Source organism: Natator depressus, chromosome 26 (genome assembly GCF_965152275.1).
Source record: "Natator depressus isolate rNatDep1 chromosome 26, rNatDep2.hap1, whole genome shotgun sequence".
Taxonomy (NCBI): domain Eukaryota; kingdom Metazoa; phylum Chordata; order Testudines; family Cheloniidae; genus Natator; species Natator depressus.
The window spans coordinates 1,281,318-1,305,523 of NC_134259.1; the positions used below are offsets into that span (position 1 = coordinate 1,281,318).

At 49.6% G+C, this 24,206-nt stretch overlaps 1 protein-coding gene and 1 long non-coding RNA gene across 4 annotated transcripts in view; both read right to left on the reverse strand.

Annotated features, from left to right (window-relative positions):
* Nucleotides 1–2,243: 2,243 nt before the first annotated feature.
* LOC141978150 (uncharacterized) lies at nucleotides 2,244–8,272 on the reverse strand. 3 transcript variants are annotated; one of them, XR_012636341.1, is made up of 6 exons: nucleotides 8,143–8,272; nucleotides 5,136–5,305; nucleotides 4,946–5,038; nucleotides 4,345–4,429; nucleotides 2,466–2,635; nucleotides 2,244–2,368 (listed from the first exon to the last, which is right to left on the reverse strand). It is a non-coding gene; the product is annotated as an uncharacterized LOC141978150 (long non-coding RNA). The 3 variants fall into 3 exon arrangements; XR_012636340.1 differs by lacking the exon at nucleotides 8,143–8,272 and adding an exon at nucleotides 7,518–7,660; XR_012636342.1 differs by lacking the exons at nucleotides 4,345–4,429; nucleotides 8,143–8,272 and adding an exon at nucleotides 7,518–7,660.
* A 2,887-nt stretch (nucleotides 8,273–11,159) lies between these two features.
* LOC141978276 (disintegrin and metalloproteinase domain-containing protein 18-like) overlaps nucleotides 11,160–24,206 on the reverse strand; it is a 45,347-nt gene continuing 32,300 nt past the window's right edge. The window contains exons 11-14 of the mRNA XM_074940266.1: nucleotides 23,778–23,886; nucleotides 22,376–22,532; nucleotides 12,368–12,400; nucleotides 11,160–11,250 (exon numbers count right to left, since the gene is read on the reverse strand). Of these exons, the coding sequence (XP_074796367.1) occupies nucleotides 11,244–11,250; nucleotides 12,368–12,400; nucleotides 22,376–22,532; nucleotides 23,778–23,886 (306 nt within the window). The 3' untranslated portion in view covers nucleotides 11,160–11,243. The remainder of the gene's footprint in view (nucleotides 11,251–12,367; nucleotides 12,401–22,375; nucleotides 22,533–23,777; nucleotides 23,887–24,206) is intronic.

Below are 24,206 nucleotides of genomic sequence, written 5' to 3' on the forward strand. Positions count from 1 at the left end.
GTCACTCTGGCCAGCCTGCAAGAGCAGCATAATGACTAGAGACCAAAACCCTAAGTTACAGGGAGCTCTCAGGGGACCAAGACAGCCCCCTAATCCCACATAAACAAGAAAGAAGTCAGGGAGGTCACACCGAGCAGCCTGTCAAGGGTTCATAGGCCCAAGAGAAAAAGAGGGGAACCATCTGCACTGTGGTTACAGCGCAGTCTCGCTGCTCTAGCTGCCACCGGCTCCTGATCCCCCACTCATGTGACCTGCACCCTTCTTACAGGACGGCCACTCTGACTCAGAAGCCAAAAAGGAGAAGAGTCACAAGAAAGCAAGGAGACACCACTGAACTGCAGTTGCAGGCAGGTCTTGCTGCTCTAGATCCCCAAAGGGTTCACTAACACCACCCCCTCCCCCGTAAGCAAGGGATGGGACCTGCCACCTAATTACAGGGTGGCCACTCAAGGCCAAGTTACTAAAAAGAGCCAGGAGGGCCAGGGACAAGACCCAAACCCTCGAGACGGGGGGGTGGGAGGGGAAAGAAAAAACAACAACAACAAAAAAAAAATCGCTAAACAAGGTGGCTAAGGTACCAAAGGGAAAAAGACCTGAAGCCAAATTACAGGGAGCTCATATCCCCAAGGTATTAAAAAGCTCTAATCTCCCTTTCCACCGAGAACCATGGATGTGACCAGGGCTTGTCTTTACAGGATGGCCACGCTCACAGGCTGGCTTAATGGAGCATAAATACCAAGAGACCTCAATCTTGTTTACAGGGAGGTCCCTCAGACCTAAGGTTCTTGGAAGTCCATCATTCCCCCAGAAGGGAGAGGGGGATGATGCAGGGAGATCACATGGTCTAGAGGAACTTAAGCAAGGGGCCCAAATGCCTTTTCAGCCTTAAGGCACAAGACCAAAACCATCAATTGTGCCACTATCCGGTAAATGGGGGGCATAAAATGGGGGTAAATGGGGGGCATAAAAATCAACAGTTCTTTTTCTAGTTCTGGGAAGAGCTCATTCAAACCAAACAACCAAACCAAAATACAAAAAACAAAAAAAAAAAAACAAAAAAGCTGCAGCGATTTACAAATAAATAATAACCAAAGACCTTCCACACCCACACACATCACGTTCGCTCTCCAGCACAGACATACCAGATGACACAGCACTTCCCAAAGCAGAAAAAGAGCAAACTGGGAAAGGCTATGGGCCCAGTGTATTAAAAAAGGCACAAAAGGTCACCCTGCTCATGACAGAGGAATGAGACCAGAACCCTACTTACAGGGCGCTCAGGCCGACTAGCCAGACAGCACGGTTTACCACTTACAGCTCATAGGGGGAGAGACAAGAACCCTAGACACAGGGTGGGCCATGCTGAATAGCCAGCCATAATTCTACATTACTTGGGTTTTAAAAGGGGAGAGATGTGGAGTTCTAGGGCTGTCACACCGACCAGCCAGCCATAAGTGTCTATGACCTAAAGTAAAAGGAAGGGAGCAACCTGAACCCTTGTTGCAGGGCGGTCATACCAGTTCACCAGCCATAGACGTCTATCACCTAGATGAAAGAAAGGAAAAGACCTGAACCCTAGTTCCAGGTGGTCTGACTTGTCAGACAGCAGGGTCTAAGGGAACAGACCTGGACCCTAGTTACAGGGTGGGCCACGCTGATTAGCCAGCCAGCAGGGTTTAGCACCTGGAGCTCACATGCTGAGAGACAAGAACCCTACTTACAGGGCGGTCACTCGGTCTCAAGGTACTTAAGGGCTCAATATCCTCTGTGAATGAAAATCAAGACCTGAACTCTTGTGAAGCAAGCGGTCTTCCTGGCTGCCTTGCTGGAGCACCACAGTGCCGAGAAAGCCGAAAGGGGAAAGACCAAAACCCAAAAAGTTACAGGCCGGTCACTGGCATCCAGCCTAGTAAGCGAGCCCTAAACCCCACCAGCCACGGGGACGTGAGCCGGACCCCGATTACAGGGAGGTCACCGAGGAGCACGCCAACGGTTCTTAAACCCACCACGGCAAAAGGGGAGACCTGAACTCTACTTACAGGGAGGCTACACTGACCATGGGGATTAAAGAGCTCAACCTCCTCACTGAGTCACAGGGGTGTCACCTGCACCCTTCTTACAGGGTGGTCACTCTCTCCAGCTGGCTAACAGAGCCGAGGGGGAAGAGACCTGCACCCTAGTTATAGGGAGGTCTCACTGCTCAAGGTACTACTGGGTTCAGGCTGGTGCTCTCCCCCCCCCCCCCCACAAGAAGAGGGACTTCCACCCTAGTTACAGGATGGTCATTGTGCCCGGTGTGTATTTTCTCCTCCTCTTCCATCTTCTGGATCATCTTTTCTTTCCTCCTTCCCATTTTCTTCCTCACGTGCTGGAAATGGAGAGAGGGAGTGTGCAAGACAGGTTACGACAGGATTAAGAGAGTCTGTAGGTCTTCAATTATAAACAGTGTGCATTAAAGTTGCTACCTTGTCTTCTTGCCTCTACATGCAGCCTTCAACCTATAGCTGGCAGGGAATTCTGAGCTGTCCCCATCATGCGCTTTGATGGCACACTTGACGCCCAGGCCTCCAACTCTCCCAAAGTGCCAAAGACTCAACTGATGCCCTACTGTGGAGCCAGGTTTCCAGCTTCCTCACTATGAAATAAATCAGCAGCATGTTATGCATGGGGGGGGGGGGGTAGTGAGAAATGCACTTTAACAGCAAGAGTCACAGACATAAGATGTGGGTACTGACTGGTTTAAACAAACAAACCAGGTAAAAGGGTTGAACGGAACCTTGAATTCGCCAGCAGTTGTTGCACACTCTCTGGACTCAGACAATCAAAAGAGGCAGAAGCCAGGAGGTGTCGCTGTAGAACCCAGGGCGAGCTGGACACGCACTCCAGAGGGCCAGGATTGTATCAGCAGCAGCAAAGGGGCTGACGTGACTCGCACCCTAACTATAAAGGTCCCTCTGCTTAGCCTAAAGGGCCATAATCCCACAAGAGCAAAAAGAGAAGGACCACAACCCCAATTACAGAGAAGTCCTAAAGTCCCACACAATTAAGACCTGAATCCCCCCCCCCCCACCATGAGCAAGAGGGATGTGACCTGAGCCCCAATTACAGAATGGTCACCCTGGCCAGCCTGCAAGAGCAGCATAATGACTAGAGACCAAAACCCTAAGTTACAGGGAGCTCTGAGGGGACCAAAACAGCCCCCTAATTCCACATAAACAAGAAAGAAAGAAGTCAGGGAGGTCACACCGAGCAGCCTGTCAAGGGTTCACAAGCCCAAGAGAAAAAGAGGAAAATGATCTGAACCGTGGTTACAGGGCGGTCTCGCTGCTCTAGCTAGCACTGGCTCCCGATGCCCACTCACATGACCTGCACCCTGACTCAGAAGCTAAAAAGAAGAATCACGAGAAAGCAAGAAGGAGACACCTCTGAACTGCAGTTGCAGGCAGGTCTCGTTGCTCTTGGTCCCCAAAGGGTTCACTAACCCCCCGCAAGCAAGGGATGGGACCTGCCACCTAATTACAGGGAGGCCACTCAAGGCCAAGTTACTAAAAAGATCTGGGAGGACCTGGGACAAGACCCAAACCCTCAAGGGGGGGGTGGGGGGAAGAAGAGAAATCTTAAAACAAGGTGGCTAATGTACCAAAGTGGGGGGAAAAAAAAAAAAAAAAAGAGAGAGAGAGAGACCTGAAGCCAAATTACAGGGAGGTCATATCCCCAAGGTATTAGAAATCTCTAAATCTCCCCTTCCACCAAGGCATAGGGACGTGACCAGGGCTCGTCATTACAGGGTGGACACTCTCACCGGCTGGCTTAATGGAGCATAAATACCAAGAGACCTCAACCTTGGTTACAGGGAGGTCCCTGAGACCTAAGGTTCTTGGAAGTCCAACATTCCCCCAGAAGGGAGAGGGACGTGATGCAGGGAGATCACACGGTCTAGAGGATCTTAAGCAAGGGGCCCAAACGCTTTTTCAGCGTTAAGGCACAAGACCCAAACCATCAATTGTGCCACTATATGGGTAAATGGGGGGCATAAAAAAAACCAAACAGACAGTTTTTTCTAGTTCTGGGAAGAGCTCATTCAAAACCAAACAAACCAAACCAAAATACAAAAAACAAAAGCTGCAGCGATTTACAAAATAAATAAATAAAATAACCAAAGACCTTTCACCCCACACACATCACATTCGCTCTCCAGCACAGACATACCAGATGACACAGCACTTCCCAAAGCAGAAAAAGAGCAAACTGGGAAAGGCTATGGGCCCAGCGTATTAAAAAGGCAAGAAAAGGTCACCCTGCTCATGCCACAGGAGAGAGAAATGAGACCAGAACACTACTTACTGGACGCTCAGGCCGACTAGCCAGACAGCACGGTTTCTCACTTACAGGGCAGTCTTGGTCTCAAGGTACTTAAGGGCTCAATATCCTGTGTGAATGAAAATCAAGACCTGAACTCTTCTGAAGTGAGCAGTCTTCCTGACTGCCTTGCTGGAGCACGACAGTGCCAAGAAAGCCAAAAGGGGAAAGACCAAAACCCAAAGTTACAGGCCGGTCACTGGCGTCCAGCCTAGTAAGCGACCCCTAAACTGCACCAACCACAGGGACGTGAGCCAGACCCCGATTACAGAGAGGTCACCGAGTAGCATGCCAACGGTTCTTAAACCCACCACAGCAAAAGGGGAGACCTGAACTCTACTTGCACGGAGGCTACATTGCCCATGGGGATTAAAGAGCTCGATGACATCACTGAGACACAGGGGTGTCATCTGCACCCTTCTTACAGGGTGGTCACTCTCCCCAGCCAGCTAACGGAGCCGAGGGGGAAAGAGACCTGCACCCTAGTTATAGGGAGGTCTCGGTGCTCAAGGTACTACCGGGTTCAGGCTGGCGCTCTCTCCCCCCCCCCAACCCCACAAAGAAGAGGGACTTCCACCCTAGTTACAGGATGGTCATTGTGCCCGGTGTGTATTTTCTCCTCCTCTTCCATCTTCTGGATCATCTTTTCTTTCCTCCTTCCCATTTTCTTCCTCACATGCTGTAAATGGAGAGAGGGAGTGTGCAAGACAGGTTACGACAGGATTGAGAGAGTCCGTAGATCTTCAATTATAAACAGTGCGCATTAAAGTTGCTACCTTGTCTTCTTGCCTCTACATGCAGCCTTCAACCTATAGCTGGCAGGGAATTCTGAGCTGTCCCCATCATGTGCTTTGATGGCACACTCAACGCCCAGGCCTCCAACTCTCCCAAAGTGCCAAAGACTCAACTGATACCCTACTGTGGAGCCAGGTTTCCAGCTTCCTCACTATGAAATAAATGAGCAGCATGTTATGCATGTGGAGCGGGGTAGGGGTAGGCAGGTTAGTGAGAAATGCACTTTAACAGCAAGAGTCACAGACACAAGGTGCTGTGTACTAACTGGTTTAACAAACAAAAAAACAAACTAACAAACCAGGTAAAGGGTTGAACAGAACCTTGAATTCGCCAGCAGTTGTTGCACACTCTCTGGACTCAGACAATCAAAAGCAAGGCAGAACCCAGGAGGTGTCGCTGCAGAACCCAGGGCGAGCTTGAAACCCACTCCAGAGGGCCAGGACTGTGCCTGGAGCGTCAAAGGGGCCAATGTGACTCGCACCCTAATTGTGGAGGAGATCCCTCTGCTGAGTCTAAAGGGCCATAATCCCACAAGAACAAAGAGAGAAGGACCACAACCCTGATTACAGGGAAGTCCCAAAGACCCGCACGATTAAGACCTGAATTCCCCCCATAAGCGAGAGGGACATGACCTGAGCCCCAATTACAGAATGGTCACTCTAGTCATTATGCTGCTCTTGCAGGCTGGCCAGAGACCAAAACCCTAAGTTACAGGGAGCTTTCCGGGGACCAAGACAGCCCCCTAATCCCACATAAACGAGAAAGAAGTCAGGGAGGTCACACCGAGCAGCCTGTCAAGGGTTCACAAGCCCAAGAGAAAAAGAGAGGAACGATCTGAACTGTGGTTACAGGGCAGTCTCGCTGCTCTAGCTGCCACTGGTTCCCGATCCCCACTCATGTGACCTGCACCCTTCTTACAGGACGGCCACTCTGACTCAGAAGCCAAAAAGGAGAAGAATCACAAGAAAGCAAGAAGGAGACACCTCTGAACTGCAGTTGCAGGCAGGTCTTGCTGCTCTAGGTCCCCAAAGGGTTCACTAACACCACCCACCCCCCGTAAGCAAGGGATGGGACCTGTCACCTAATTACAGGGCGGCCACTCAAGGTACTAAAAAACAGCTGGGAGGGTCAGGGATGAGACCCAAACCCTCGAGACAGGGTGGGGAAATGGCTAAACAAGGTAGCTAACATACCAAAGGGAAAAAGAGACCTGAAGCCAAATTATAGGGAGGTCATATCCTCAAGGTATTAGAAAGCTCTAATCTGCCTTTCCACCGAGGACCATGGATGTGACCAGGGCTTGTCTTTACAGGGTGGCCACGCTCACAGGCTGGCTTAATGGAGCATAAATACCAAGAGACCTCAACCTTGGTTACAGGGAGGTCCCTCAGACCTAAGGTTCTGAGAAGTCCATCATTCCCCCAGAAGGGAGAGGGGGATGATGCAGGGAGATCACACAGTCTAGAGGAACTTAAGCAAGGGGCCCAAACACCTTTTCAGCCTTAAGGCATGAGACCCAAACCATCAATCGTGCCACTATACGGGTAAATGGGGGGGGGGGGTAAAAACCAACAGTTCTTTTTCTAGTTCTGGGAAGAGCTCATTCAAACCAAACAAAAAAAAAAAACAAAAAAGCTGCAGCAATTTACAAATAAATAATAACAAAACACCTTCCACACCCACGCACATCACATTGGCTCTCCAGCACAGACATACCCGATGACACAGCACTTCCCAAAGCAGAAAAGGAGCAAACTGGGAAAGGCTATGGGCCCAGCATATTAAAAAGGCAACAAAAGGTCACCCTGCTCATGCCACAGGTGAGAGGAATGAGACCAGAACCCTACTTACAGGGCGCTCAGGCCGACTAGCCCGACAGCACGGTTTCCCACTTACAGCTCACAAGGGGAGAGACAAGAACCCTAGTTACAGGGTGGGCCACGCTGATTAGCCAGCCAGCAGGGTTTAGCACCTGGAGCTCACATGCTGAGAGACCAGAACCCTACTTACAGGGCGGTCACTCGGTCTCAAGGTACTTAAGGGCTCAATATCCTCTGTGAATGAAAATCAAGACCTGAACTCTTGTGAAGCAGCGGTCTTCCTGGCTGCCTTGCTGGAGCACCACAGTGCCGAGAAAGCCGAAAGGGGAAAGACCAAAACCCAAAGTTACAGGCCGGTCACTGGCATCCAGCCTAGTAAGCGAGCCCTAAACCCCACCAGCCAGGGGGACGCGAGCCAGACCCCGATTACAGGGAGGTCACCGAGGAGCACGCCAACGGTTCTTAAACCCACCACGGCAAAAGGGGAGACCTGAACTCTACTTACAGGGAGGCTACACTGACCATGGGGATTACAGAGCTCACCTCCTCACTGAGTCACAGGGGTGTCACCTGCACCCTTCTTACAGGGTGGTCACTCTCCCCGGCCGGCTAACGGAGACATGCGCCCTAGCTACAGGGAGGTCCCGCTGGCCACGGTACCACCGGGTTCAGGCTGGCGCTGCCCCCGCCCAAAGGAGAGGGGCGCCCCCCCTGCGCACAGGGGGCCGCTCGGCGCCGCAGCGGGGCGGGCTGGAGCCGCTCCCGGAGCCCGGGAAGCGCGCGGCCGCGCAGGGCCCCCGGAGATTTGGGGCACCGCGCTTCCCGGTGCCCTGCGCAGGGCTGCGTCCTGCCCCGGCCCCGCCGCCGGCTCCCGCCGCCCCTCCCCTGGAGCCTGCAGGCGGCCCGGCAAGTGCTGCCACCCGGCCCCGCCCGGGGGGCCCTTTCCGTCCAGCGGGGCAAGTCCCGCCGCGGCAGGGGCCTCCGCGCTGCCGCCCGGGGTGGGGCTGGGGGCTCCTCGGGCGGGGCGGGCCCGTCTGCCCCGCGCTCGGGGAGACCCGACAGCGGCCGCGGCCGCGCCGCGCCGCACCCCTGCCGCCGTCTGTGGCCGCGGGCCGGCCGCTTTCTGCAGGCTCCGCCCACCGCCCACAAGCCCCACCCAGATTCCCACCCAATCGGAGACGCCCGTTTCCGCGCTCGGGCAGGTCGCCTCCTCCTCTCATGATACCGCGCCTGCTTCCCGCCCGGCCTGCGGCTCCAGGTCCGCGAGCTCCGCCCCCCGCTCGTGCCGCCCGAGCTCCGCCCCCCGACCCGAGCTCCGCCCCCCGCTCGTGCCGCCGCATCTCCCCGTAGCTTCCCCTTTCTCAACTGCCCCACGCACCGGTGATGGAGCCGGGGGTCAGGGCCCCCCGTTTGTAAAGGGGGGAGTCATGCCCCCCACGTTTTGATAGGGGTATAGTTTGGGGGCGCAGGGTCACCCTCGACCCCTGCACCGGCAAGCCTTTGCAGCGGGTGCCAGCTCCCGGGGGTTGCAGTTTGGGGGGGGACGGTACCACTCTCTCCCGCCCCCTCAGCTGTTAAACAGTGGGGGGCCTGGCCCTCTGCCCCCCATCTACAAAGGCTGCAGCCCCACGCACCCACTCCCGGCTGTTCCCAAGCGCGCTGCCGGGTCCCGGTGCCTGGCCGACTGCCCCTGCTTCTCCGGGGCCCGGGGAGCCCCCGCTGCGTCCCTCGGGCCAGGCAGAGACCCCTGCCCTCGCGTCGCCGCCACCTGCGCCCAGGCAGCTGAGCCCGGGGGGGGGCTGGCTTGGCACAGGCAGCCTGCGGGCGGGTGAGGCCACAGCAGCCCAGCAGAGCGCCAGCCCTCGCCCCCTCTCCCAGCGTGCAAGGGAGAGACCGGCCCGCCTCTGCCGTCTCCTCTCCCCCCACAATGCTCGGTCATGCCAGGCCCAGATTCTAAAACTTGCCATCTGGCATAGGTGAGAGACGGCACATGCACAGCGCTGATTTTAAGGTGTAATCGTAGCGGGGGCAGGCCGGCACACCCAACCCCGCTTTAATTTACCCGGCACAGGTAACAATTGTAGAGAATCGGGCTCCGGTGCAGATTAGCAACCTCAATACCTAGCCAGGGTCCTCAGTGCGCCCTACCCCCAGATCTGCGCTCCATTGTTGCCTGCGCTGGCTGGATTAAAGCTCCTGCAGGTACCTACCCCTGCCACGATTGTACCTTGATTTGTGGTGTTAGGGTGACCAGATGTCCCGATTTTATAGGGACAGTCCTGGTTTTTGGATCTTTTTCTTATATAGGCTTCTATTACCCCCCACCCCCTCTCCCGATTTTTCACACTTTCTGTCTGGTCACCCTATGTGGTGTAGATGTACCCTTAGCCAGGGTTCATGGGTATGTCGCCCTGTATATATTGTGTGAGATAGCTCCTTATTGGCATTTCGAAAACTTCGATGTTTCCCTTTCAATGTTTGTTTATTACTGGTTTTAATGTCTCTAAAGGCAGGGTATTAGATTTCTTTTTGCACGATCAAATGTATAAAGAGAGCAGCTGTGGTTTCTTCATGTTGCTGGCCACAGAAGGTATGTCTGTACTAGAGCTAGAACGTGTAAATTCTGCGCTAGCTCTGATTAAGCAGCATGCTGAAAACAGAAGTGCAGCCAAGGTGGTGCAAGGGGCTGGTTGCCCTGAATATGTACTTTTGGTCTCTGACTGGATCATACTTGGAGTGGCTAGTCCTGCTATGGCTACATTTCTCTTTCTAGTGCACTAGCTAGATCAGAGCTAGTCAGGTATGTCTCCTTTACCTGGAAGTTACACCTTCCAGCTCTAGTGTAGACAAACCCCAAGGAAGGCCTTGTGCACGTGAGGAGGGTTTTGCCTGTGTACTTATACGAGTATAGCTATACTGACAAAACCCTCTAGTGTGGATGCAATTATGACAGTCTAAAAGTGCTTAAAGTAGTAGAATTTATGCTAGTTTGAGAACATGCTCTGTTCAATTGCCCAGTCTTCAGCTACATGGTTCTCAAATTATTGTATTCTGCAGATCACCAGAAAAGGCTCCTTTCACCTCATTTAGAGAAATATTTAACATCAGTAAAAATAATCCAAGTCAAAATAGTAACATGAACTTCTGGATTTACCCAGCTCAAATGAGATATGTAGCTGTTTCCAGATATTTTTTTTTAAAAAATTATTTTGTAATTTACATCCAATTGAGAATTACATAAGGAGAAGATGCCTCCAAAACAAAATCAAAAGGTTACAAACATTTCCTAGGCAAATTGAGAATCCATTAAAGTTCACAGTTGAGGTGCAGGAAGAGAAAATATTCCCCAATTTTCATTGCAATAGCCCAAAGAAAAAAAATATAATGAAGTCAGGTCAAAAAACTACTCAAGTCTAGAGCAATTATTATGAGTAATCAAATGACTACCCTTTAACTAAATTATTTAAACTACAGGAATTCTAAGGGCTTATACATGCCTTCTAGGCACTAGCCTACATTAGGCAGAATGGAGTTCTCACTGGGAACTCCTACATTCCCTAAGGAGGATGCAGCATACTCTCCCCAAATGCTTGCCAGCTCTGCTGGCCAGTGCTTGTGGTGACATGATCCTGCCTCTTCCGAATCCTCATCTTGTGGGGTTTGCTCCTTAAGTGGTTTATGAGAGAACAGTTAATTGAACACCCTTTTGAGATGATTGTGGGAGCTCAAACCTCTAACACCAAGCTATTGTTTCAGGCTGTCTAGAGACAGACTCAGAGAGCACTATGTTGATTATATCCGTCGGGCTGTCTTTGCAACTAGGACTAGAAACATCCTACCCTCAAATGAAAGCTTGAATTCTGCAGAAAGTGAAGTAACTCTCACCCCCAAAAGCTTCAAACTCATCATTAGCAAATGGGAAAGTGCAATTTTCAAGCCCTATGTCTGGCATGAATTTAGACCACTAGATAGAGATCAGTAAATACGTTTAATGGTTATGTACAGGAAAATGTACAAATACAACAAATTTAAGTTCAGTCTTTGCTTTACAGTACTATTACTTTTTTTTTTCTTAAAAAAAAAAACACAACAAAACACTCAATCTTTATGATGGGACAGAAATAGTTAACCTGAATAATTAAAAAAAACCTCCAAATTAAAAGCTCGTTATATGTTGCACTGTCCATTCAGAGGTTCCATGCTGGAAGTACTTTGCCATCTGCTTTAAACTGACTGCTTATATAATTTCCAGCCTTCTGGTGTTATTGGCTATACACTGTGGCAGACAGAAGAAGGGGGAAAACATATTGCTGTTAACAGAATCAAGAACAAAACAAAACATAGCAACATAAGCAAATTATTTAGCTGGGAATTTAGCCATAATAAGTATGTCTGTTGTCCGTCAGAAGGCAGACTCAAGCCCACTTCCATCATAAGGTAGCTTTCACTACTACCAGTCTAGCCTCAGACAGCAAACTATATTTGATGTTATAACTGGGCTTGAGTTTACCCTCCGACAGACCGACATATTTATTATGGCTGAATTCAAAAGATACATGGTGGTGAACTTGAAACAGGATACAGTTCAGCACTAAAAATACAGCAACAGATGACCAATATTGATGATCAGATTAATTTTGAAATAGTTTAGTAAATATCTTCAGACAAATATTCAAGAAACAGGCTAGATGATTACTTTAATGATGGGGTGGAGACAACTCTCAGACTGACAGTGTTTGAGAGTATTGTGAACACAGCTTGCTCCACTCTCGAAGGGGGAAGTGTACCTTATCACTCCAGCAGCGTGCAGGAAGCGCTGGAAGGGAGGGGAGGAGCGGGGACAGGGCATACTTGGGGGAGAGGGTGGAAAGAGGGGGGGTTGGGTCTTGGGGGAAGGGGTGGAGTGGGGGGCAGGGCCTGGGGCTGAGTGGGGAGCTTGGGGGTCTGTGAAAAATTTTAAATCAAAATGGGGGTCTTTGGGTTGCTAAAGTTTGAGAGCCGCTGCATTAGGTGTGTATCTGCATCTTTAGGCACCTACATACCTTTAAAAATCTGGCCCAACACCACTATTCTATAATATGGTAGAGGAGCTATTTACAGAGACTGCTAACTTTTCTAAATAATTTAGGGATGAAATTTATCTCTCTTAATCACAGTTGGTAAATTTAAAGAACATGGTTTTAGCCACACAAGGTATCAATGCATTGAATTTGATTACTTATTTTGTTTCTTTCAAACTGTACTTTAAAATCAAATTGGCAATGAAACGTTCAAATGTGCTTCAAAGTCACGTTGCAACTATCAAATGCAGATTTTGACATGTAAATACTAAGCATATTCTAAATAAAAGAAAACTAGATACATGTTCTACTGCACTGACATGTGAAATTTACCTTACATTTTCTGACTGATCCATGTCTTCTAATCTAGATTATAAAACAGAGTGCTATGAGTAAAGCATACCATACACATAGTCTCGTAGCTCTTCAGCTACAGTAAATTTATTGTGAAGATTACTTTTACCCAAGTAGTTTGGCTCTCTTTAACCAGAGGACACCCTCTCATTCTCCGTAGTGCTAAAATGGCCTTACATGCTTCTCTTTACCTTCCTATTTAGCCCGGTGGGTTTTTGTTGCCTTTTACACTGTTTCAGTTTTTATTGGAACATGTAGTCTTTGTTTGTATCTTAAGTGCTTTTTGCAGGTATTATTGAATTCAAACAATTTTCTTTAACTCCTTTTGCATTCTCAGAGAGTTTTATTTTCTGAAGTCCAGTATTTTGCTGTTATAATTCTTTCTACAGAAACTCAGACTTTACAACCTGCTGAAATTATGGTTGATTCCATCTTGAGAGGACAGCAGTGTTAAGGCCAGCATGTCCCTGCAGCCCACGCCACTTCTTCACAACATTATTTTTACAAGGTCCGGGTTATCTGTAGAAACACTTTCTAGTCTCCCATCTAATTTCTCCAAGAAATCTAGAGAACAACCAAGGATCATCTATTTTTATCTTATTCTTCAATCCAAATGGTCTGTGCTGTGTAACCAAAACACTAATCAAGAATAAATAAATGTATCCTAACGTTTGGGGAGACACAAAAATAGTTGGTATAAACAGGGGGTTGGCCCTGGAGTGCAGTAAAGTAAAAGTATCCCATCCAACTTTGAAAACCTCAAGGATATAACTGAGCTTCCATTTAGCAGGGTTGTATAGCATCTCCTTCTGTAAACGAGGTTTCCTGTACAGCAACCCCTCATCTTGCTTTGTTTTTATGCCCCTTCAGTAAACATTATTAATTTCATCTCCCAACTGAATGTCTTGGTTTAACCAAGTCTCTATCATTCTGGTTATATCACACTTCCTGAAAACATTCAATATGCTACTAGCATTTGTAGCAAGCACATTTATCCTTTACTTCTTTCACTCTTTTCTACATTTTTTTACTGGTTTCATTTTACCTTAAGAAAGTTGCCTTTGTGTCTGACCAACCTTTTGTGTATCTCTCACATCCACTGTTGAAAGAGTCAGCCTGGAAATTCCATCTATTATGCCCTACACACTTTAACAAACAAGTACTTTCCAATATGCACCTGTGATAGGCTGTCTACCTCCCTATACAAAGCCTTTCGCTGACAAAACGGGAGATGTATACACTACAAAGCTACTTTTGGTGGCAAAACTCCACTGTTATGCTGACAAAATAAAACCACCTCAATGAGAGGCTGTGATATTATCTGATTAAAATATGACCGCATAGATCATTGTTGTAACCACTGTTATATATTTGCAACAAATCTTGTACAAAGGTTGTCAAGTAAGGTGCCTATGGAAAGCTTATGATTTGCTGAATATGATTATGCTATTTGTATGTATCATTTTTGTATGTGAAGTTATGAGTATTGGCTCTATACCTGTATTTCAAATGTTTGCTCCTGGGGTAACGCCCACAAGGTATTTAGCCTGCACATCTTGAAGGAACTATTCAAGTAGAATGGCCCATTAAAGAACACTTAACTTACAATGGAAGACGCCTATCTACTCTTAATGGACTTTCCTCCTGTGACTAGGCAAAATCATGCATGGACATGTGACTTGTCCATGTGAGTTCAAACACCATCTTGTTACTGTAAATTTTCCACAGTAAGAATAATGGGATTCCCTCCACATGGCAGAAGATATAAAAGGCACTGGAAACATCTCCATTTTGTCTTTATCCTGCTCCAGTCTCTTTCTTGCTCAAGCCTCTTGGACTATGAACTTATACAAATGGAGGCATTCTAACCAAGGAATTGAGGACCTTCCAATGATTTGGAAGCAGCCAGAGACTTGACTTAAGCCAGCACTGGTTTACTGCTACAAGCCTAAACCAAGAACTTTGCAATTAATGTATGTATTTGATTCATTTAACCGATTTTAACTCATTTTTCTTTCTATAAATAAACCTTTAGGATTTTAGATACTAAAGGATTGGCAACAGTGTGATTGAGTAAGATCCGAGTTTATATTGACCTGGGTGTGTGGCTGGTCCTTTGGGATCAGAAGAACATTGTTTGATGAGCCTGGTTTTAAAGAACCACACATCTTTAAATCCAGTGTTTTTGGTGGTGATGCAAGGACTGGAATGCCTAAGGAAACTGCTTTCCTGATTTCTTGTTAGCCAGTGGGGTGAGACAGAAGTTTACTTTCACTGCTGGTTTGGTAGATCTTATGGCGGAATAAAAAACAGTTACTCACTTCTTGCAACTGTTGTTCATGTCCATTCCAGTCAGGTGCGTGCGTGCGCACGTGCACGTTTGCCAAAAGATTTTTCCCCTAGCAGCATCCATCGGGGGTCGGGCCGAGCGCCTCCTGGAGTCGTGCCATCATGGTGCCCAATATAGAGCCTTGCCAACCCGCCACCCCTTCCGTTCCTTCTTGCTGGCTATTCCGACGGGGGTAGGAGCGTGCGTATTGGAATGGACATGAACACCACATCTCGAAGAACAGTTACGAGAAGTGAGTTACCGTTTTTTCCTCTTCGAGTGCTTGTTCATGTCCATTCCAAATCAGGTGACTCCCAAGCCAAATTTAGGAGGCGGGGGTCGGAGCTGTCCACTGGTTGGAGTGCTGCCCTTCTGAAGGCCGCATCATCTCTGGCCTGCCGGGTGATTGCACAATGCGCAGCAAAAAAGTGTGTACAGAAGACCATGTCGTCGTTCCGCAGATTTCCTGGGTGGGAACTTTAGCCAGGAATGCCATCAATGAAGCCTGTGCAAGCCTACAGAACACGTTGTAGGGCGGGTCTGAAGTCAGGGCCCTGAGCTCAGACACCCTCCTGGCTGAGGTTATTGCCACCAGGTACGCAACCTTGTAGGAGAGAGCAGAGAGCATGTTGCTAAAGCTCAAAGCCCCCCCCCCCCATGAGCCTAGAGAGGACCAAGTTGAGGTCCCAGGCAGGGACTGGTTGACAGACATGAGGGTACAACCTGTTGAGCCCCTTTAGCAATCGGCCAATCATAGGGTTAGCGAAAACCGAGTGGCCCTGTATGCCCGGGTGGAAGGCCGAGATGGCAGCCAAGTGCACTCTTATAGAAGGCAAGAAGAGACCTTCCTGCTTCAGATGTAGAAGGTAGTCTAGAATGTGCGGCACCAAGGCTAGTGTCGAGGGCAAGTCGCCCTGCGCTTTTCCAATCTGAAAATCTCTTCCACTTCGCAAGGTACGTGGCCCTCGTTGAGAGTTTCCTACTGCCAAGGAGGACCTGTCTGACCTGGTCTGAACAGGAAAGTTCTGACGGATTCAACCATGGAGCTTCCATGCTGTAAGATGGAGCGACTTTAGGTTTGGGTGTTGGAAACGTCTGTGATCTTGTGTGAGAAGGTCCGGGGAGAGCGGCAAGGTAATCGGGGCTTCTACCGACATGTTTAGGAGGGAAGTGTACCAGTGCTGACGGGGCCAGGCCAGTGCTATCAGTATGACCTGAGCACGATCTCTGCGGATCTTGAGCAGGACCTTGTGAACGAGCGGTATTGGTGGGAAGGCGTATAGGAGAGCCCCTCCCCAATGGAAGAGGAACGCATCCGTGGTGGAGCCCGTGCTGTGATTCTGGAAGGAGCAGAACTGCTGGCACTTCCTGTTGCGTCGCATGGCGAATCCATCAGGGGAAATCCCCACCTCTGGAAGATTGAATTTGCAACGTCTGGGTGAAGGGACCACTCGTGGCTGTGGAATGACCTGCTGAGGTGGTCTGCTAGCTCATTCTGAATCCTGGGGAGGTACAACGCCTGTAGGTGGATTGAATGTTCTACACGGAAGTCCCAGAGCATAAGGGCTTCCTGGCACATGGGAGAGGAGCGTGCACCCCTGTTTGTTGATATAGAACATTGCAGTCGTATTGTCCGTCATGACTGATACACATTGTCCGATTAGGTAAGGGCGGAATGTTTGACATGCCAGGCACACCACTCTGAGCTCTTTGACACTGATGTGGAAATGCAGGTCTGCTTGCAACCAGAGGCCTTGATTTCTGCGGTCCCTGAAATGAGCTCCCCAGCCCAAGTCCAATGTGTCTGTCACCAACAACAGGGATGACTGTGGGGCAGCAAAGGGAACCCCTGAGCACACCTGCTGGGCATCGATACACCAGAGCGAATCGAGGATAGGGCAAAGCAGGGTCACGATCCTGTCCAAGTTGTCCCGGGCTGGGTGATAAATTGATGCTAGCCACGACTGGAGCAGCCGAAGCCTGAGTCTGGCATGTCATACCCCATATGTACGGGCTGCCATGTGCCAGAGAAGCTTCAGGCAGTTTCTCGTAGTGGTGGGAAACTGCATGACTCCCCGGATCATGTTGTTGAGGGCTTGAAACCTCACCTGTGGGAGGAATGCCCTGGCTTGGGTCAAGTCCAGTACTGCCCCTATGAACTCTATCCTCTGGATGGGAGACAGTCGATTTTGCTTTGTTTAGGAGCAGACCCAGGTTCTCAAAGGTAGCTCTAATAAATACGACCTGAGTTTCCACTTGGATCCTGGAGGAAACACCTGTACCTGATGCCTCCGCAAGAACGTGGCGACGACTGCTTTGCACTTGGTGAATACTTGAGGTGCTACTGACAGGCCGAATGAGAGGACAGTAAATTGGTAGTGGGAAACTATTGACCACAAACCTGAGGAACTTCCTGTGGTTGAGAGATTGCAATGTGAAAATATGCGTCCTTCAAGTCGATGGAGGCCAAGGAGACCATGCGGAACTTGAGTTTCTTCACAAACTTGTTGAGCTCTTGCAGGTCCAGGATAGGCCTGAGGTCGCCTTTGGCTTTCAGTATTAGGAAATACCGGGAATAGAAACCCTCACCCCTGTGCTCCAGAGGAACCTCCTCCACTGCCCCTACCGACAGGAGCAACTGCACCGCCTGTATGAGAGGTTGCTTGTGAGAAGGTCCCTGAATAGGGACGGGGAAGGGGGGTGGAACTGCAGGAGGGCACAGAATTTGATGGAGTATCCCCTCTCTACTGTGCAAAGCACCCAGCGGTCCAAGGTGATACAGGACTATGCATGGTAGAAAGGGGATAGTCGGGAGGAAAAGGTAAGGCAGGTTAGATCCAGTTCATGATCTGGTGCACCGTCCTCAACCGCACCTTCAAAAGGCTGGTGTAGGGCCAGAGGGCGGTTTGGGCTGGCCAGAGCCCTGGCTCGAGGATGGGTGTTGCCTCCTCCTGCCACTTCTGTTCCTCCTCCGAGAACCGTCGTGTCGGTTCTGCTGCTGGAGTCTCTGAGGAGGTTGTGGGCGGAAGTGTCTCTGCTGCATGGAGGGGGTATGCAGGCCAAGGACTTGAGGGTGTCAGAGTCTTTCAGGCTGTATAGCCTGTTATCTGAATTTTCAGGGGGAAAAAAAAAAAGCGCATCACCCTCAAATGGGAGGTCCTGAATAGTTTGCTAGACCTCGTAGGGTAACCCCAAAACTTGGAGCCAAGCACCCCTCCTCATAGCTATCCCTATCGCCACAACCCTAGTGGTGGCATCTGCAGTGTCTAATGTGGCCTCTAGGGAAGCACGGGAGACTAGCTTGCCTTCCTCCACCAAGGCTGTGAACTCAGTCCGGGAGTCCGAAGGGACAAGCGCCGTAAACTTTGCCATTGCCACACAGGTGTTATACGAATACCTGCTTACAATGGCCTGTTGGTTCACGATACGGAGCTGCAAACCCCCTGTAGAGTAGACCTTTCTCCCCACAAGGTCTAGGCGCTTAGCATCCTGGTTTTTTGTGGAGGGTCCTTGGAAGCCCTGTCTTTCACGCTGATTAGCTGCATTGACCACCAGCAAGTCAGGAGGTGGGTGAGAGTACAAATGCTCGAAGGCATGAAATAATGCCTGGAGGGCACGAAATAATGCCTCTCGTTGTGCTTGGGAGTGGGTGGCAAGGAAGCTGGCGTCTGCCATAGGGTCTTAGTGGTGTCCACAATGGTCTTTATAAGTGGAAGGGCGATACGCGAGGGTCTGGAGGGTACTAGGATGTCCACCATGGGATCAGTCTCCTCTATCACCTCCTCGGCCTTAATGCCCAGACCCATGGTGGTCCTACGCAGCAACTGCTGCAGCACCCTGTTGTCCTCTAAAGCAGGGGCTATGGCTGTCCCCGCCAATGCTTCGTCCGATAACGAAGAGGAGGAAACATTTACTGGAAGTGGAAACTCCCTGTCATCCACCCCTGAAGGGTCAAGAGACTCTTGGGGAAGCATTGGCGATAGTGGCGCCACCGACAGTGCCAGGGCTGTAGACATCGGCCACACATTGGCCCCGCCGTCAGTATGACGGGAGGGAGCTGTGTCGGCATGCTCACAGGAGCCAAGGGAAGTGGAGGGCCTGGTGCCGACATCAGCACCGGGGCTGCTGGTACTGGCATCGAGGTCAACGTCAACAAATGGTGCCAGCATGTGAGACGGGTGTGAAGACGCTGCCAAGGGCGATGCCAAGGTCAGAGCCGAGCATGGTGCCATAGTCGACGACAGTGCCAGAGGCGGAGGCGTCGGGACTGCAGGTGCCAAAGGCAGGTGCACAGTGGATGGCGGAACGAAGGTGGCTGAGGACACGGAAGACATCGCAGAGCAGTGACCCTGGGTTCCTCCCTGTCCTTGGTGAAAGGCCCAAGGGGTCCAGAAGGGCCACTGAGGTGGGTTCTGCCACTGCGGAGGCCATGTCTGGGGCTCTCTCCTGTCTCTCCCGGACCTCGATCTGCGACTTCTGCTCCTCCCAGAGCTATAGGAGTCAGACTCTGACTCCGAGGTCTCTGAGACTGAAGACCACAGAGGAGCCAATCCTCAGTGCCTCGAATGTCGAGAGCTCGGGGAGCGGGTAGGCTCTCTGTCCGAGTGAGTTGGCGCCAAGGGATATGGCGAGGGGGAGCACCTCGTCATCATAGCCAGCTTCCCCTTCCACTGCACTGGAGAATGGGGCGGGTCTGCCAGCGTTGAAGGTTCCTCCCTTCCTGGTGGGCGAGAACGGCGCCGTAACATGCAGGAGGTCCTGGGCAGCCTGATAAACTTCTGGCGTCGAAGGGAGCTGTAGCTGCTGTGTAGGCACTGGCGACCAAGGCAGGGCCGGACTTGACTGCCTCACTTGGGCAGGAGTCGACACGGCCCCGGCAGGAGATCCAGAGGAGTGGCCTGCCTGGGGGTCTCATGTCTCTTGGTTTAGCCAGAGAGGAGCAATTGTCCAGCTTCTTCTTTAGAGGCACCGGCAAGTGGGAACAGTGCCTATCATCAGACGGGCCCCGTGAGGAGCCATGTTGGTGCCGAGCATCTCGGGAGGGGTCCTTTCTCGGCACCGAGCTCAACGACGGTGCCGGGGCACTCCACGTCGAGGATGACGCATTAGGGGTCGGGTCCCCTGAGCCCAGGTCGGAGTGGGGGTGTAGAGCTGCCTCCACGAGGATCACCTTGAGCTGCTGTTCCCTTTCTTTAAGAGTTCTCTGACGGAACTCGCCGCAGATCTTACAGTGATCTTTTTGATGGGTCTCCCCCAGGCACCGTAAACACAACGAATGCAAAACACTCTTCGGCTTGCGCTTCACGCAGGCCACACAGTTTTTAAAACCCGGGGACCGCAGCATACCATGGTTCCAGGGAGGGGGGGAACCCCAACAATCTCTATACTAAGAACATTAGCTAACTAACTGTATACAACCAGAGAAAGAATGAGCTTGCTGAGCAAGAGCTAAGGGAAGTTCCAGCCACCATCACTGGCAGTAAGAAGGAACTGAAGGGGTGGCGGGTCACCAGAGCTCTATATTAGGCACCATGAGGGCGCAACTCCAGGGGGCGCCCAGACCGACCCGACGGATGGTGCTAGGGGAAAAAATCTTCCGGCCAACGTGCACATGCGCGTGCACACACCTGATTGGAATGGACATGAACAAGCACTTGAAGAACCACCTGTTTGGGGTGAGCCTGCCCTATTTCTCAGCAGTTTGTCCTGAATTTGGTATTCTCAGTTGTGACCCACAAAGGCATAAAGCTCTTTGCAGCAAAGTGTCAGTGTAGTCACTACTGTTTGTTTTGTGAACAGAACTGGCTTCCACCAGTATCCCACAATGCCTGCCGTGACCGCTCTGCTCACTGTTTTGATCTCTGCTGCCCTGCAGGCATGCACCCCACCCCTTTCAAAGCACTCAGAAATATCTGACAGCTGAGCTTGCTGCTTCCTTTGGGGAACAAAGAGCAAATCAAGAACGTGGAATGGTCCTGTTCTTCCCTGCACTAGGAACACAGTAGCAGGCAGACTGCTGCTGCAGGGAGCTGGAGAAGCCGGGGGAGGGAGAAAAGGAAGGAAATGCTGTGCTGCTTCGACATTCCTCAGCACCGAAAGCTCCCAGAACTGCTCAGGATGCCGCTTCCAGCAGCTGAGGAGATTGTGGGAGAACTTGGAGGGAATCACAGAACCACAGGCAGGCAGAGCGGGCTGCTTCTGGAGAGACTGCTGTGCCGTGCAGAGCCCGCGGCTGATGTGGGGAGGTCCCCCTCCCCCGCCTCAGAATAGGCGGGTCAGCCTGCTGTCTCCCTGACCCCAGGCACCCCAGTCTCCTCCCCCCCGCCCCACACACACACACACACACACACTTCAGGCGTGAAAGCGCCTGACAATCTATTAGGATGCCCCTGGAACAATGGGACTGAGAAACCTGCATCACGTAATGTTGCACCTCCCCCATGGGGCACCACAAACCCTTCCCAAAGCACTCTGCAGCCAGTTGCATAGTGGGATAATTACCACAGTGCACTGCTCTCTGAGGTGATGCAAGAGCTGTTAGAGGGGATGCACTCTGCTGACACAAGGAGCTAGTGTGGACATGCAACAGTGGTTTTAATTAAAGCGGTACAACTTTTGCCAGCAAAACTTTGCAGTGTAGACAAGGCCTTAGAAAGAGAGGAAGTTGGAAGTACAAGATGGCGGCTGCAGGGAGGAGCTCTAAAGTCACTCTCTAGAGAAGGGTAAGTTGGCTAAGTACAAGGAGGAGTTCTATAAGGGCTTGCATCCATTGCTGCTCGTCAGTAACTGTAGACATCGGCAGTCGATTTAGTGGGTCTAGTGAAGACCCGCTAAAGTTGACTGCAGATCGCTCTCCCGTCAACTTCTGTACTCCACCGGATCGAGAAGAATAGGGGGAGTCGATGGGAGAGCATCTCCCGTCGACATTGCATAGTGTGGACCCCGCAGAAAGTAGATCTAAGCTATGTCGATTTGAGTTACGCTATTCACGTAACTCAAGTTGCGTAACTTAGATCGAATTTCCCCTGTAGCATAGACAAGATCTTAGTCCTTCAATCCTGCCTTGGACTACAGACTTTGGCAAGAAGATAGGAGGGGTTAGGTAGGCATGGGGGAGTGTAGGAAGTACTAGTGTTAACCAAGAGGTAGTCCAGAAGATTGAGAAGAGAGGTAGGAGGGAATCTAGGGGAACAGCAACAGGGTCGGTGTTTGAGCAGACTGTGGTTGCTGGGCATAGAGTCCCTGGGTTAGGACCTGAAGTAGTGGGCAGGCACAGGTTCCCCTATCAGCCACTGGGAAAGTGGCACAGAAGTGGATCAGAAGACTGCCTGAGACTTCAGACAGTTTGTCCAGTGGGACTTTGATACCCCTGGAAGAGGAAGACTATAGTGACCCAGCAGGAGGGCTGAGTCACAAATAGAGAGCTGGAGCTGCCATGGGCCAAACGAGCAATGGAAGGAGGTGCTAGACCTGATGAGAGCTGATCCCTAGACCCAGCCATGAGGAGGCATCACAACAAGTGTGCCCATTACAGCACCACTCAACTATTCCACTCCTATGGTCTTGCTCATGAACTCACCACCTTCCCCAGTGCCCAGGAAGATTTCAGATCCCTAAAAGAAAGGTTAGAATTAGATAGGTGAACAAAATAAACTTACTCATCAACTTGTGATTCTTCCTTAGTGCAGCATCTATTCAATTCATTTCGTTTTATAATCATGACGACAGAACAAACAAGGACAGGCAGAAAGAGACAGAAACTTAGCAGAAGCCAGTTCTTCAAAGTGTTCCAGTGAAGTCTGTCAGTGATTGCATCTATCAAGGAAAGAAATATATCACAGATCTTTATGATCTGGGAAGTGGGGCCTCCACCAGAGGAGACATTATCCTGTATTTACCTGTTAGTGATAGAAAGGAATGGAACAAAAATGAATATAGCAGACACTTGAAACCTGAAGACATGAGATTCCCCAAACTGTCACACTTTCAAAAAGGATGCTTTGAACAAGCAAGATACTTTGATACTTTAAGGAATGATTGCAAATAATGTTCAAAACATGGTACAATTGCCAGCTGGTATTCAAAAGTAGTTCAGGACCAGAATAGCACACTATTCCATTGTAGGACTGAAATGCATTAGCACAGCTATGATCAACAAAATCACTTAACATGTAATTGAGATTAGATTTTAAATCAGATCTGTCATAGTAAGAGTCTTAGATTCCACATTGTTACTTTATAACAGCCAGTTGACTGTATGTAATCAAGATAGTACAATACATGATCACTTTCTTGTATCCAATAGCAATTTGTTTATTAAAATGCTGTTATCCATACTATTAAAGTAATAAAATAAAAAGAAATAGTATTAAACTTTTCTCTTCTTTTTCACATTTAAGATGTAGAACCTCAGTTTATGTATTTCCCCTTACGACTCAAACTCTTAACTGTTCCATGGTATATATTTCAGATATTTTTTCTTTTTTTAGTGATGGAAAAGTACAGAGAAGGGCAATAAAATGATTCAGGGTATGGAACAGCTTCCATAGGACAAGAGATTAAAAGAACTGGGACTGTTCAGTTTATGATAGAGATCTATAAAATCATGAATGGTGTGGAAAAAGTAAAGAAGGGAGTGTTATTTATCTCTTCACATAACACATGAACCAAGGTCACCTAATGAAATTAATAAGCATCAGGTTTAAAAACAAACATAAGGACGTACTTCTTCACACAACGCACAGCCTACCTGGGGAACTCATATTTGGGTTCAAAAGAGAATTAGATAAATTCCTGGAGAATAGGTCCATCAATGGCTATTAGCCAAGATGGTCAGTGATGCAACCCCATGCTCTGGGCGTCCATAAACCTCTGATTGCCAGAAGCTGGGACTGGACGACAGGGATGGATCACTCGATAAATTGTTCTTGTTCTGCTGGATGACAGGATACTGGGCTAGCTGGACAATTGGTCTGACCCAGTAAGGCCATTCTTATTTTCTTAAATGTTGCACTGGGAAAAACAACAACACAGGGTACAGAATTTGCCAAGATAACTAACCACTTTTGAAAATACTGTCAATACTCCCTCCATATCCTTTTGATGAAATTTTGCAATCTGGTGGCAGCCAGCCAGACCTACAGTGACAATTTCCTCTGTTGTTGCACACCTGAAATAAAAAGGGGGAAAATGCTGTTTAGTTACTTATTATACTTTGTAGTTGGAAGTCTCAAAATATGGGGAAATCCCATTATACATGCTTTTAGGAAACAGTTTCTCTTAGAGATCTCTCTTCTTTATAACCACATTCTCAGTTCTTAAAAACTAATCAGTCTGTTTCAGAAAATACATCAAATGTAAAGTACCACAGACTATTGTCTATAAAGAAAACCATGAATACGACTCGAAGTATCAGGAAAAACCAAACCAATCAGCCATGGCACGAAGACTTTGCATGCCAAGTGTCAGCGCAAAGTAGCTTTTTCAGTT